At 43.9% G+C, this 15,584-nt stretch overlaps 1 protein-coding gene across 1 annotated transcript; it reads right to left on the bottom strand.

Moving 5' to 3' along the window:
• Window positions 1–2,012: 2,012 nt before the first annotated feature.
• On the bottom strand, window positions 2,013–15,310 carry LOC131191482 (CCN family member 1-like). Its single transcript, XM_058169668.1, has 5 exons — window positions 15,089–15,310; window positions 13,831–14,044; window positions 9,937–10,263; window positions 6,421–6,626; window positions 2,013–5,395 (listed from the first exon to the last, which is right to left on the bottom strand). Exons 1-5 carry the CDS (start codon window positions 15,137–15,139, stop codon window positions 5,087–5,089), a joined length of 1,107 nt encoding a protein of 368 aa, XP_058025651.1. The 5' UTR covers window positions 15,140–15,310; the 3' UTR covers window positions 2,013–5,086.
• Window positions 15,311–15,584: the final 274 nt, after the last annotated feature.

Below are 15,584 nucleotides of genomic sequence, written 5' to 3'. Positions count from 1 at the left end.
AGAAAGTCAAGGACATCTCTGGGATAGCTGGCTGGAGAATTCTGGGAGTCGAAGTCCACAAGTCTTAAATCTGACAAGTTTGAAGATCTCTGGTTTAGATAACTTAGCAAAGAACAGTATTTGGGTACCTAGATCATAAATCTGCTGTTCAATTGAAACCAGAACTTTTTGTATTAGGACTAATGGATAGATATTTTTTTTAAAAAAGGTTGCTTTTACATACAACCACTGCTAGAAGATTATTATATACACAAAAATGGAAAGACTCTGAAATATGCACAATTCAGGAATGGCTGGTGAGGATGACAGACTTATGAGATCAAGAAATTTAGTTGCCTGACGAAAGGACAATAATTATACTGATTTGTGACTGGAAATCACTTATGGATTTTTTGCTGAAACAAGAAAAAATGAAGTTGTGATTTATGGACTTGATGATTAGAAAAGGTAGAAGCAAATTCTGCTGTAATCATAGAGAGAGGGTATTTGCAATGGCTGTTAAGAAAATCAGAAACATCTTCTTTATAACTTTCCTGTCTTCTCTATTTTCGCTTATTATTTTTCCTTATTTTCCTTACTTTTTTCTCTCAAAATTTGTATTGCTTTTATTATTTAAAAATTCCTTTAGTAAAAATTATGTATATTATATAATATAATCATTTATGCCATCTTTCCCAATCTCTTCCTAACCCAAGAAGAAAGTGAAAGAAAAATTTAAATTTAAAATTACAATTCATAAATGATTTATCCATGTAAACATTATCTATTTACACATGTCGGTTTCTATGTTGCATTTAGTACATAGGATTGCTCTGAAATTATCTTCACAATATCTCTTTGAGGTGAAGATAGTGTTATTCACCCAACTTCTATCTTCATCCAACAGTTTAATTATTATACTAAATGAACAAAGAGGGACAAAAGAGACATTGATCTCTGTAGATTTTAGCACAAAATAATCCTGCTGTGATTTTTTTTTAAAAAAAATAGATGTCCGGTTATAACCTCAACTCATTCCTATGTTTTTATCGTGTTGACTAGAATTGACAGGATCTTGATTCAACAACATTTGGTGGACGACATCTTCCCCAGCCTAGTATTTTCCAATTATTTTTCCACAATTGAGAAAAGATTGAAGAATTCTGATAATTGTAACACAGAAGGGACTGTATGCAGGTGGTATTAATAGTGTTGGGTGGGGGTGTCCTCTATTACTATTGATCCTTCTAATCTCCGGTTAACTACGTCAGGACATACCGGTAACTATGTTTCCTTAGAAATAGGATCTGTGGGTCTACTTTACTAGCACATATGTATATGTGCATGCATGTCTGCATTCTGCTAAGTACATAGCAGAACCTACCTAAGAAATGCAGCAAAATGAGTCCCACAAATTGAGGGCTGATCTAAAAAAAAACTCGGTTGAACCTGCATCCCTGATACAAACACATTTAAATCTGATTTCCAAAACTCCGCACAGGGTTTGGCTGACTACTATGCAAAGTTGCCTTTGAATATTCCAACTCATGAGGACTGCTTTACTTGGCAATACTCATCAGCAGGTTTGTTTGTTTTTCCAAATGGGCATTGTTTCAACAATTATGCCTCTGCCTTCTGCTGCTGTGCTCCCAAATGCTGAGGGATTGCTCAGTTAATTATTCAATACCTGTTGATGTTTTCCGCAAAATGAGGGAGGTCTGAGGGGTTTATCAGGAAGGAATCAGGAATTCCTTGCTCTGCTCCAGATATTCAGAAGTATTTTACTTCTCTCAATTTTCTTCTTTAAGGGGTTGTATATCTTCCACCAAAGGGCAGGGAGAGGGACATGACAATAGATGGGCTCTAGCAAGAGTCTGAAAGCTTGGAAGGCTAAAACTCTAGTCCCGGTGACCGACTTAGATTGGATCCTACAACATTATCCTGGGACACTTGGCTTCATTCGTGGACATGACATTGTACAGAATTATAGCCATATTATCTTCATTGAAACAAAGAATCAGCATAGCTTTGAATAAAATATATTTTAAAATAGCAGAAGCATTCCAAATAAGACCAGGTCCTGCCTGTCCCCTTACAGATTTGGGGAAAAAGTCCAAAGTACAATCCCAATGCAAGTAGCATAGCAATGCTCAATCCCCACAGCCCAAAAATAGTCAGCTACTTGTACTATAACCATCTCTAAAGTCATTTTGAGAGAGTCGCAGATTCAGAGTTGATGGTTCCAAGAATCAAAAACATGCTGGTGCCTTCCAAGTGACTCTCATTTTTTCCTTAATTTGAAGCCCAACAATGGAAAGGTTCTTTTTTAGGCCTGCCACATAAGCCACAGATCAGCCATGTGGTGCCTGCACTCACCATGGTACGTGACCCCTGCTCCCAACACACACAGTACATGGGATTCCTAAACCAAATAAAAATTAGTTTTAATCTTAAAATAAAAAACCCAAAGTAATGTCAGAATCTTATGTGGTTGTCAGCAATAGCTCGCTCCCTTTCACAAGGTTTTATAATCTCGCTAGATTTGAACTGTGTGTGTATGTTCATGTGCATACTTTACAGCCCATCCTGGAGGACCTTTGTCCTCTACAGATTGGGAACCATTGGTGGTTCCACAATCCCTTGCCCCACCATTCATTTTGACTCATGTTGATGTTAATTATGCAGAATAGATTTAGAGGACATCAGATGCCTACAAGTGATCAAGACAAATCAAAGTCCATAAGATATATCCATTCCATTGTTTATCTCTGGCAAAGATTGTTTTGGAAGCATTACATCAAGTCCATTTTGAATATCATTTTGAAAGGGCAGTATCCTGTTTTTCTGCTACAGAGCCTTCTATCAAGCAGGAAGGGTCATAAAACCCAGACTAAAATGAGAAACTTTGAACTATCACTGTAGCAACCTTAAGATTAAATAGGAATAAAAGCTTTGCATACAGAAGGAAATGCACAGAAGGCTTCATTATGAAGCTAAATAGCCATCACTCCAATCTATTGTTGAAGCTTTTCTTTATGCAAAACAAACAAAATAAAAAAAATCTATAAAATAATCTTCAGAGCAGAGTACTTTGCTGCACGTATAAATATAGGTTTTCCTAACTGCCCCAAAATGTCTCAAGTCCCTTCTAATACTGTGCCCTGAATTTTTGTTCAGCCTTACTTTTGCTGTTCACCAGGAACAGAATGGGAAAAGGATGTTTGTTTTTTAAAAAGTGCTTTTGTAAAGGGTGCTTTTCGGCTTAATCATTGATTGGAGAATGGACAGTATTTCAAACACTGCTTTTTATAATTCTCTGCTGCTGCAGCCCAACACATAAATTCTTTGTGCAACTATCATCTTTGTACAAACTTTTTAAAGCAGAGATTAAAATGGCTGCAGATCCTCTTTCAACTCTACTTTAACTCATTTTAAAACATGCCCATAAAATAATTTTGTTTTTCCTCTGTTTGAGATTCATGAATGTGAAGCTTAAAATCTAGACTGGCAGCAACAGTCTGGTAGCCTAAAAGGTAAAGGTTCCCCTCGCACATATGTCCTAGTTCAGTGATGGCTAACCTTGTCCAGACTGAGTGCCCAAAGTGCACGCGCCTGAACCCCCAAAATGCAATGTGCGTGCGGTCCCTGCACATGCACTCCACCCCACGCATGCTTGCGCTTCCCCTTGCATGCTCCGCAGAGACCCAAAGACCAGCTAGCCAGCGGGAGTGCAGGAGAGCTGAACTGGGGTGACGGCTTGCGTGCCATCAAAGAGAGCGCTGCGTGCCACTTCTGGCATGCGTGCCATAGGTTCGCCATCACGGTCCTAGTTGTTCCCGACTCTAGGGGGCGGTGCTCATCTCCGTTTCAAAGCCGAAGAGCCAGCGCTGTCTGAAGATGTCTCCGTGGTCATGTGGCCGGCATGACTAAACGCCAAAGGCATATGGAACGCTTTACCTTCCCACCAAAGGTGGCCCCTATTTTTCTACTTGCATTTTTTACGTGCTTTCAAACTGCTAGGTTGCAGAAGCTGGGACAAGGGATTCGCACTGCTGAACTGCCAACCTTTTGATCAACCAGCTCAGCATCTTAGCCACTGAGCCACCGTGTCCCTGCTCTGGTAGCCTAACAGACTGCATACTAGAGAAGATTGAAAGTAGACCATGGATGAGCCATGATTTCCCTTAATGCTGGGTCATTGCAGGTGGCTCCTTCCTGAAAAAAATCTTGCCATTAGGGGGCACTGTGGGCAGTCGGGAAGGCAGCCTTTGGATGTAAAGATGCGCAAACTAGCAAGGCGGTTTCAAACTGAAGGACGAGGAGGAAGCAAAACAAAGAGCAGAAGTAAACAATGGTGAGATAAGGGAGAGGAAGACCCAACCAGCATCCCTTTCTGGCCAGTTGGTCAGAAAAATCACAGGAGCCCGGGGGCGGGGCGGGGGGGAACACATACTTTGTTATCTGAGTTTTGTTTCACATCTCCTTTTCATTCCTTATTCATCTGGTTACTTTAAGGTTTTACTGCCAGATCCTGAACTCATCAGAATTATGGCTCTTTTCAAAGGCAGCTTATTCCACCATAGCTGATTCTTATCTAACTTAAAATGTACTATTTTTTCCTAAATTCTGGGATCCTGACACTGTCAAAACTGCCCAATTTGGGATTTAGCAACCTGAACCCCAGCCCACTCACCCCTACCAGCTACCGATAGTACATAATGCTGTGCTTCCTTAACCTTTCCAGCACGAGGGCCGTGAAATTTTTTTTAAAAAATCAGAAGTCTTTGATCTTCTACTACTGTAGTAGCATGAGACTCAGTTCCAGCCTGAGCCTGGCTGGACTGAATAGACAGACTGATATCTGTGCCATTTGATCTGTTCCCAGTCACTGAATAGCCATACTTCCAACATAGCTCAATGCATTTTCCAAATACCGAAGGGTTAGGCCATTTCCAAATGCCATTTTGTCTTCCGGATTTGCATTCAGGGAAGCAGAGCAACTACAGCATGTCTTAGCTTCATGGATCAAGCAAGGGACCTGGATGACCCAAACAAAGTAATTTGGGAACTCCGTCAGAGGCACCAGCAGAGAGGTCGGCATGCCCCATCATTCCAGGAATTTGTGAATGTCCCCATTCAGCTGATACTGGGGGCCCATGGCAGCTTCACTCAGCAGCGGGCAGTGAGCTGCCCCACATTGGCAAGTATGGATCATCATGACCTTCTTGGTAAAAGTGCTCCCATCAGGACAATGGAAGGGTACATTTAGCGTACGAGTGCGCAGGGGTACACAGCAGCGGCCATCCAGGCAGGCCCCACAGTAACTTGGCTGGTAACGACGTGGGCTCTTGCAACCGGCATGACTTAATCTCACCGGCTCTTGCACTTTGTGCGTCCTCAGACATTTCTTGCCTTTCTAAAAAAAAATGGGGTGGGGAGGGAGAAAGCATTTAATGCTACCCATTTAGTCCTGTCTCGGGCCCAGACTGCTATGAATTAGTACAGCTTTCCGCAGGGTAGTGCACTGCAGCAACCCATCGAAAGCTCCCTACAAACATGGCCAGTAAAACTCTGGAGATACTGTCCCAAATATCCCTGGAGAAAATCAAACTACAGAACATTTAATTAGGGTGCCTGAAGTGAGAACCACAGATTAGCATTGGTTAGGGAATGCTGACTTCTATTATTAGATATCCCATTCCAGGGGTGAAATGCTACCGATTCGGGCCTATTCACCTGAACCGGTAGTAAAAAAAAATGCTTTAAAAAGTAAAAAAAAGGCTCCCACAATCAGCTGTGACAATCAGATGTGCCGCGGGAACTTTTTTTTTTACTTTTTAAAGCATTTTTTTTACTACCTATTGCCCGAACCAGTATTTTTGTGTAAAGTGTGAATGTTTTTTTTTTGTTTGTTTACATTTATACCCCGCCCTTCTCCGAAGACTCAGGGCGGCTTACAGTGTATAAGGCAATTTTTGAGTTCTCTATGAGGTTCCTGCTTGTTGCAGGGGCCGTTTTGTGTGAAGTCCAGCTGCTTTTGCATTGTGTGTGAGTCAGTTGTGTAGCTTTTTTGTTATTTTTGTGTAAAGTGTGATAGTTGGTTTTCCCGGTCACATGCCCACCAAGCCACGCCCACCAAACCACACCCACAGAACCGGTAGGGGAAATTTTTGAATTTCACCACTGCCCCATTCCTTACCCAGAACCCCTTCAATACCTGGCTTCAGGAAACTCATATTTTTAAATTAATATATACTTAATATTAGTATATTAATATATACATTCTGATTTCCAGAAACTGGATTATAATTGTAAGGTCTCTTCCCCATTTGGACTGCGACTCTCGTCAACTCCACACAGCATGATCTATGGCTGGGATCAATAGGGAAGGCTGCTGTAACCAACACTAGCCCTCCTTTTCTTTTGGTTCTGCCATCTTACCTTTAGCTTTGAAAAATCAGGCTGCTCACAGGGCCTGACCTGACACAATCGGGTTTCTTTGATCAGCTTGCATTGGGGATTATTGCTGTTGATGCGGGTAGAGATGCCAAAACCACAACTTTTAGAGCATGGCGACCAGTGCGTGGTCTGGGCCAAGCATTTGCGTTCTTGCTTGGTATTCTGATCCTTGAAGGATGGTCTCCATGCTGAGGAGAGAGAGAGAAAATCTCATTACTTCACCATCATAGGGATCCCAAGGGAGCAAAACAATATCCCAGCAACTGGAATGACTGCAAACAACGAGATGCTGTTGATGGACCAGGAGTGGGCAGCCATTAGTGCAGTGCTAGTGAGTCGTTCAGGGCTTGGCACTTTCAGAAACTGAGCAATTATTTATTTAGATGTTCAGATTTGTCCGGCGAAGTTCTTCTTATGCCAAGAAAAGCTTCTGTGGCAGTTCTGCTACTCCACTGGGCATTTCATGAAGAGTTCAAAGCAAACCATGTATCAGATGGTTATAGCACAGCAAACCGAAGAAAGACAACGAAAGAAACCAAATTTGAGTTCTGGGGTTCAGGTACCAACTTTTCTGTGTTTAAAACTTTGGGGCCCACCTCAGATCTGCCTTCCTCTTCCACACTCCTATAATTTTAAAAATGTCTGGGGACATTTCTTATTTCTATTTTGCATGGAAAATTAAACAAGAGTCAGGGCTGACTCTTACAGCCATGTTTTTTTTTCCTGCTCCCTTCTGCTGGGAAGAAGTTATATTGAGATAAATTATGTTGCTCTCACCAACTATGGTATCTTCATCATGACTCAGCAATGTGAATGGGGAGTGATACTCCCTCATGCAACTTTCAATACAAAGTAGTTTCAGGAGAGTGACTGGTGGATTTCTTGCTAGTTTTTCCAGAAGGAGAATCAGCCACCTATCACTCTCCTGAACATGTGCAGAGTCCACTGATAAATCAGCATCTAATTTTTATCATTTACTACATGCTTCTGACAAACATCAAACTCTCAGGAAATCCACAATCCTCTATAAAGCCTGCGATGATTCAATTAACCACTAGATGGCAGCATCCATGAAACCCTTATAGAGTGGTAATTAAAAATACATTCTAGCCTACATCAAAGAATTTGTGCCTCCCCACCCAAAAAGTATATCTGAAAGATCAGAAGAGCTCATTGGAAAAGCAGAAATGTCTGAACCAGAAAGAATTCAATGCTATTGTGCCTTTACACCAGTTGCCTCTAGATTTTTTTTTTCCTCTCGGAAGCCAATTTCCTCTGCAAATCATTTTTGATCAAGTAAAATATCTTTTCTTCCTCCCATTCCCCTTTCCCTGAGGGTATGTGTGCCTCTTAGGCTTTTTCTAATTTATATATTTATTTACAACCTTCTCAACGCACACATATGTACACTGTACACACATACCAGATAGCAAGATTCCTGGTTGAAAATCTATTTGTGTCCTGGGAGTCTAATATTGTAAAGATAAAAAGGCCAGGTTGCAACCAAAACCAAAATACTCATGGAGGCCCAGTGCCCAACAATTGATGGGGAGAGGTGTTTCTACGGTTGACCTGAGCCAATTGGAATTGAGCAGACAATGTCCCTGACCAATGTCCCTTGCCACTCCAAGACATGTCTGCATGTTACATAAGAAGTTTTCCACTGGGAAAGGAAAAAAATTCTTCCAACTAAGAATGGGTCTGGGTTGCCTCAGTTGTGGGCTGGAGATGATAAGGAAGTAATGCCCTTACGATATGCCCCACCAAAATAATCAGCCATCTTTGTGCTGCAGCAAGCAGGATGTGAGAATGAACCCACAGAATTATCTTGCAATCTCCGGAGATCTTGAGAAAGTTACACTCTGGACTTCAGGTGGGGAAAAAAACCCTCATATGGATGCAGTGCTTTCTGACCCCGCCCTCACCACAGTCATGTTTAATAGAAATAGCAGCTGGAAACCAAAGCAAAATGCAAATAAAGTATCATATTTCATGATTCTGAAGAGGATCAGATTTAGATCCCAAAAGGGCAATAGGCTACTGCCATTCTTACCCCTATTTTTGTTTAGTGCTCCCATCCTACTTAGAATCACCTCCCAACACAAGGTTAGCTTTTTAATCTCTTGTTGTTGAAACAAAACTATTTTTAAGATCAGCTCGTTATATCCTATGCACATCTTGTTGCTTGTATCTACACCAAGTGTGATTGGACACACAATTCCTTGTGTGTCCAATCACACTTGGCCAATAAAGAATTCTATGCTATGCTATCTTCTCAAAGCACCAACTTTTGAGAGTGCACAGATTACATATAGGCAGTAAAAGCAGAGGGGATTGCAAGACTCAGCCTCAACCAGAAAATTTAACAGACAACAAATTTAGGAGGCTTCCTTGGCTATTGACTTCACATCCGGTCACATTTAGATTATATTGCTGCGGTTTTCCATGTACTGCCCCTGTTAATCTAATCTGAATAATACCTACTGTAGGCCTACAAAGTCTTATTTCCATTAAATAATCGTAAAAGAAAATATTCCTACAAATTACTTCAAGGACAATAAATTTGACCTGCAACAGTAGCACCATGCAGAGAGCTACACCATGCCAGCAGAGCTTGCAGCAGAGTCGGACAGTGAGGAGATTGGGGAGGAACCTGGGCCAGTCCTGGGGCCTGGGGAAAGTTCAGATGAGGGCTCTGCATCAAAGGGGCAGAGAGGGGGCCAAGGCATCTGATAGTTATGTGCAGCCTCCGGAGTCTGACAGCAGCGAGGCAGAAGAACAGCAGAAGCCTGTTCCCAGTGTGCGCATGCGCACAGCTGCCAAACGACAAGAACAATTAATTAATTAAAACAGGGTCGACTTTGGAGTAAGGCTTGGAGATGATTGGCCTCTCTTATAAGGCATAAAAGAAGAGCGAATGGGACGTGAGCTTTTGCAGGAAGAAATTAGTTTATCTGGCCGATTCAAGATTGGAAAATTCTGTTTATGACGCTGTGCCAAGTTTGGCTTTGCCCTGTATCTGGAAATTAGCTCTCGGGCAGCGTTCCACGTGAGATAGGTGGGTGTTAATAACCTTCCTCTGAAAGTCTGTTTATCAAGCCTTGCAGACTGTAAATGAAAGTAATTTGCAGTCGTATAAATAAAAAAGGTTTTGCGGGACTAAGATTGTGTTTTATACTTTCTAAGGAAGCCTAGGTCAGAACACCTATGACCTTCCAGCCTTAAAAAAGATGACTAGTGGATATTCTGGTTAGGTGCTCAGCAGCAGTTGTTCCTTCCAAAGAGTACTCCTGATCGAGTACTCTTCTATCTAGATCTTTGAAGCAATTATAAATTGCAAAATCCTCTTTCCCTATGATCTCTTCCCAACTTTACCAAGATAAATATTTCTTTCAGTTGAATAAGGAAAGTACTTAAAGCTCCTAACTGAACATATTCACTAACCCTGGTGGGACTTGAGTAACAACTTTGCTGAGTTTCTGTCTTCTGCCCACTCACCTGGCAGGTTTTTCCAGTGTCCACCTTTGCCCACATAGATGATTTCATTGCTACTGGCCTCTCCATTTGAGTTGTGCTCAAAGGTGACACCTTTGTACTTCTTGGGTCCTTTGCTGCACACAAATTTCTTGCAGCATTGACCAGATACTTTAAGGAGCCGGGGACTGGGACAGCCTAGTGAAGCCAGAGGTAGTTCCAATGGGCAAAGAGGCTGGCAACCCACCGCTCCATCAATGCAAGTGCATTGATGTTTGCAGCTAGGCTGGAAGTTTTCTCCATTTTGGTAGATTCGGCCGTTGTATTCGCAGGTCCGACCTTCTTGCTTTGCTGAGGAAGGGAAGAAAAAAGATATTCCAATTGAGTAGCTGTGTGTTTAAAGGTAATCATATGTAACGTACGTGTTTATAAGAGAGGATCCTGTTAGAAGATACAAATTGCATAGGGCCTCTGGTGGCTCAGCAGACTAAGTCTGTCTGTTATTAACACAGCTGCTTGCAATTACTGCAAGCTCAAGTCCCACCAGGCCCAAGGTTGACTCAGCCTTCCATCCTTTATAAGGTAGGTAAAATGAGGACCCAGATTGTTGGGGGCAATAAAAGTTGACTTTGTACATAATATACAAATGGATGAAGACTATTGCTTAACACAGTGTAAGCCGCCCTGAGTCTTCGGAGAAGGGCGGGATATAAATTCAAAACAAAAAACAACAAAAAATAAAATACCAAGATATTGTGTTGGAGCAAGCTACCACTAATCACCCTTTTTCCTTCCCCAAACCAGGTAATTTCTTATTAATCTGTTTTCAAACAAACATACATGTGACCCTTTGAAATAGCTGCAAAAAGAAGTCTTAAATCATCCTGAATTTCCCAACCTACATCTAATTAGGATTTCACCTTCGTAGTCACCAGGGAGCACCGTTCACACAAACAGACCAGAAAAATAACCAAGAGGTGCTGAGAAGACTTCAAGGTCACATCCCACTGGTGTGCGCTAACATACAATTTCAGTTGAAGCTGGGTGTGGTACCTGAAACCTCAGAGTTAGATTATGCAGAAGTGAAAAACACAGTAAGTCCCTGGCTATCACCATTAGAAGTCAGAGGAAAATATTTATCTGCAGAACTGGGTTTTTAGGGGCCACGTCAACAAGAGGTGAGTGTTCTGAGCTTTAAATAGACATGTGAAAACAGGATGTGAAAAGCACACACAGCCTGGGATCAGGTTGCAGTGGCTTGGGAGAGGGCTGGAGGCCTTCTGCTGGAGGGTCTGCTGAGAAGAACTCTAGCATAAAAGGATGTGGTCTTCACCTCCTTGTTCTGCAACATTGACTTCTTTTTTACTTGGTCTATATGTGCTTAAGAGGGTTTCTTTTATTTCCTGTATATTTTTCCACTGGGTGTATGAAGCTATGGCTAGATCAGGAGTATCAAACTCAAGGCCCGCAGGCCGGATCTGGCCAGTGGTGGGATTCAGCCAGTTCGCACCTATTCAGGAGAACCGGTTGTTAACTTTCTAAGCAGTTTGGAGAACCAGTTGTTGGAAGAAATCTCATTTTGTTTTTTTCCACTTTACAGGGCTAATCCTGTAAGGAAGGCAGAAAGGAAACATTCTGGTGGTGTTTCTAGCCTAATCTTTATTGCCCTGCTTACAGAAACTGCCTCTCTGGTTAACCCTTATTACATTATAACAGCTAAGGCGAAGCACCCATCGACGTGAGTGACGTTGAGTTGGCCACATCCACCTGGTCACATGACCACTGAATCATGCCTACCCAGCTGGACATTAGGGCAGAGAACTGGTTGTTAAATTATTTGAATCCCACCACTGGATCTGGCCCATGGGTTGCTTAGATCTGGCCGGTGGGCCCGTCCTAGAAGCAGCGAAGGACCAGCCCATGGTGCCTCTGCCAGCTAAAATGGAACTTGGGAGTGTTGCTTGTGACCCTCCTGGGCTCCGTTTTCAGCCACGATGGCCTCCTGCAACCCTCTGCCAGCGAAAATGAAGCCCAGGCAGTCTGCACATGGCCTCCCTGAGCTCTGTTTTGGCTGGCAGAGGGCTGCAGGAGGCCGCCATGGCCAAAAACGGAGCCCCGATGAGTGACGTTGAGCTGGCCACGCCCCTCCTGCCCCCCACCCCCACCCTGAGAACAAACACAATCCTGATGCGGCCCTCAATGAAATTTAGTTTGACAACTCTGGGCTAGATCATTTGGAAGTCATAGTTCTTAAAGCAAGTCCCCTCATGTATGTACATCCTGGAAATCTTGGAAATAAAAAATTTCATCTGCTCTGCTTGCTAAGAAGCAAATCTCCTTCAGTTATGAAGGAAATCTGGTTTTCTATGTGCATTTTTTCTACTTTCACTTCTGCATAGTTATTAAAAATTTCTCAAATCTCTGGATTTATATCACTACCCCAATCGCTTTGTATACTACTGTACTACTGAGCACAGAAGTTACTAAGTACTACAGAGTGATCTTATTTGCCAGTAAACTAGAGGAAGCTGGGATAAGACACAGTATTTTGGAAACTTACTGTAAGGTCCAAGCCCAGACACAAGACACTGAGATCCAATCAAGTCCAATGCTTTATTTGCTTGCACGTAATGGACAGACTCTTGCCAAACTAAAGCTGTAACTTTCTAACCTAACAGATGTATCCTGAGAGAGTCTAGGGTAGGGTGTGATTATCCTGAACCATTTTCCCCTTTCTGCATCCAGCTCAGGACTGTGCAGTCTCTTAATCTGGCCTTCTTTCTGGAAAAGCTCTTTGTTGCCAAAACTCTCCCACCGCTCCTCCAGGTGCACATTCCATCACACTTACACAAGTTATCTTCATTAGCTCTGAATGATCTCCCTATTTCTAATAACTTACCTAACATCTCTCAAAAAAATATCACTCGGCATGGAGATCAGTCCAGCTCAGATTTATATGCCGAATAGCCTGAACAAACAGCCTTGCCTTCTGTTAAACCATTGGTCCATCTAGTCAAATCTGTCTACACACATTGATGAGCAGTGGTGCTATAAACCTTCCACCTGTCATCTAGCATATTGTGACCTTTGGCTTGTAAAGATTGTGCCCTATCAAATCAGCCACAAAGCAATGAATGAAGGCATTTTTCTAAGATGGATGGATTCGGAACCGTTCCCTGCTACCCAAATAAAATGCTGCGTCTTGTGAAACTGAGGTTAACTAATCTGTTTTTCACTAGGTCAAGCATTTTTTCAGTGCTTAATCACCTAGAAACTTCACTGGAGTGAACATTATATTATGAGCCAGGATCAGAGGTGGCATTCAGCTGATTCTCACCAGTTCTGGAGAACCAGTAGTGAAAATTTTGAGTAGTTCGGAGAACCACTAGTAAAAATTCTGACTGCCCCCCCCCATCTATTCTCTGCCTCCCAAATCCCAGCTGATAGGGAGGAAATGGGGATTTTTGCAGTAACCTTCCCCTGGAGTGGAGTGGGAATGGAGATTTTATAGTATCCTTCCCTTGCCACTCCCACCAAGCCACACCCACAGAACCGGTAGTAAAAAAAATTGAAACTCACCACTGGTCAGGAACATTTAAAATTTCACTGCAAATTCTTAATTATTAACCCAGGGTATTCCAATAGGACAAAGATGCAGAAATCCCAGTATAAAAGCTTACACAATTGTTTTAAAAATTTGCTAAAAATAGCCCACTGCTACTTCTCTTCCAGCAATAGATTTTTAGACCTACAACTCCAGAACTGGAAAGCCAACCTTCTGTCATTCAGAGGGCCGCTTCCAGACCCCTCTTCCAGCCTGGCACCGTCCATGATCGCTGGACGGTGCCTCATCTCGAAGCACCAAATCAGGAACGGCTCCTCCAGCTCCAGGTCCTATGCGTGCTAAGCGCCTCTTACCCCAACAGATGCCCCGATTCGCTAAGGGGTCGGCCCCAAAATTGCACTCCAGGCCTTTATGAGGATCGCAGGGCGACAGCTTATCGCAGTCCTCGTTGAGCTGGCGGGCGCACACTTGGCAGCAGCCACAGTCGTCGAAAACCGAGCTGACGCCCGGAGGGCAGCGACGGGGACGCGGTGCGCAGCGGCATGGGAAAGGGCAGCGGCCCGCGACCTGCAAAAGAGCGAGAGCGGCCGGGAAAGGCAGTTCTTGCGGCAGCCCTGGGAGGAAACCGTCCAGGCTCCAGCTAACCAACTCCCAACAGCCTCCAAGTTCAGAAAAAAACCACGAAGCCCCTTCCTGCGTTTTGGCTCTTCGGGAGCGAACGCTTTCGCTTTTCCACCCGTGGCTTCCCTCACCCACCCCCCACCCCTTTTTAAAGGAGACACCGAAGGAGTTTCCTAGAGGGCGCTACGTGCCGCGCAGTCCCGGCATTCTCTCCTCCCCACCTTCCCTCAACCCCGCCGAGGTCTCCATTCCGTCCACCTTGCGGGGATACAGTTCTGGAGACAAATCAAAGCGTCCGGCCGCGGAGGCAGCGGAGGCCGTGCGACCGGCAGCTCCGGGAAGCGACGGAGGCGGAAAACGAAACCTCTGCGCACCCTCGACGGGCTGCTGCTATTCCCGATCTCGACCGGCGTGGGGCTGCCGCGGTTAGGCGGGCGGTGAAGTTTGGCTCCGGATCCCCTCCTGGGGGTGGGGGTGTTTCGGAACACCTCTAGCAAGCGGTCGGCCTTCAAATGGTATAGAGTTTCCTGACTGAGCAGGGGGTTGGACTAGACGACCTCCAAAGTCCCTTCCGCTTCTGTCGTTCTGTTACTCCGTCAAGCCGAATTCGGTGACCAGATGAAGTACGAATGGAAGAACGCCCGACCCGTCACCTGGTACGATCCGACTCAGCCAAATTCCCCGGCGGGGAAGGTCAGCGTTGGGGGCTAGAATCTGCTATTGGGGATTTAATGATAATTTCCATCCCTCTGAGGTTGGTCAAATGAGGGCCCAGATTGTTGGGGGCAATATGCTGACTCTGTAAACTGCTTAGAGAGGGCCATAAAGCACTATGAAGCGGTATATAAGTGCTATTGCTATTTGATCCAACCCCATTACAATTTCTGCTATTTGACAGCATTGTTTACTGTCATATTGACAATAAGGTTGCACCCCCAATTCAGTTATGGAAGAAGAGGGGAAAGGGCTAGTCTAGCTAAGGCTACTCACCTGAGAGAAACACAGCAGGAAAGCCACGAGGGTCAGGGCAGCCACTCTCATTTCTGTTCGATGAGAAAAGACCGCCAGGAAGAGGGAAGGAGAGAAGCAAAAGCACCAGGGAAGCAAACTCTTGAAGGATGAAGGATCGGGATGAGACAGAATTGAGAGCTGATGCAAAATAGTCTCCCAGACCCCTTACCTCTATAAGGTCTCAGGACCCTGGCACACCCCCTTTTATGCTACTTTCAGTACCTACAGTGCTATTCCGTTCTTTCTGTATTTATATTTTCCCCAGGCCCTCCCACCTACCGGGCTGAGGGCCAATAGGAACCTCCTGTCAGCCAATAGCAACGGTGGCACACTTCCAAACATTCCAGGGGTGGGACTTGGGAAAGGTAGGAGGGGCCGCATGAATAGAGTCATTCATAAAATTAGAAAGCCAGTGCATTCCGAGGCGATGTGCATTTAGTCTTGCGCGGGCCAAGATGTTCCACTAAGCAGAGAA

This window comes from Ahaetulla prasina, chromosome 2 (genome assembly GCF_028640845.1).
Source record: "Ahaetulla prasina isolate Xishuangbanna chromosome 2, ASM2864084v1, whole genome shotgun sequence".
Taxonomy (NCBI): Eukaryota; Metazoa; Chordata; class Lepidosauria; order Squamata; family Colubridae; genus Ahaetulla; species Ahaetulla prasina.
Note: the sequence above shows the minus strand (reverse complement) of the source record. Positions and strands in the feature narration are given on the sequence as shown.

Excerpts from the sequence above, each read along its gene's own strand:
- LOC131191482 (XM_058169668.1), bottom strand. The coding sequence starts at position 15,139 with ATGAGAGTGGCTGCCCTGACCCTCGTGGCTTTCCTGCTGTGTTTCTCT. Across the intron at positions 14,045-15,088 it reads TCCTGCTGTGTTTCTCTCAG|GTCGCGGGCCGCTGCCCTTT; the intron begins GTGAGTAGCCTT and ends GCTCTTTTGCAG. Across the intron at positions 6,627-9,936 it reads ACACTGGAAAAACCTGCCAG|CATGGAGACCATCCTTCAAG; the intron begins GTGAGTGGGCAG and ends CTCTCTCCTCAG.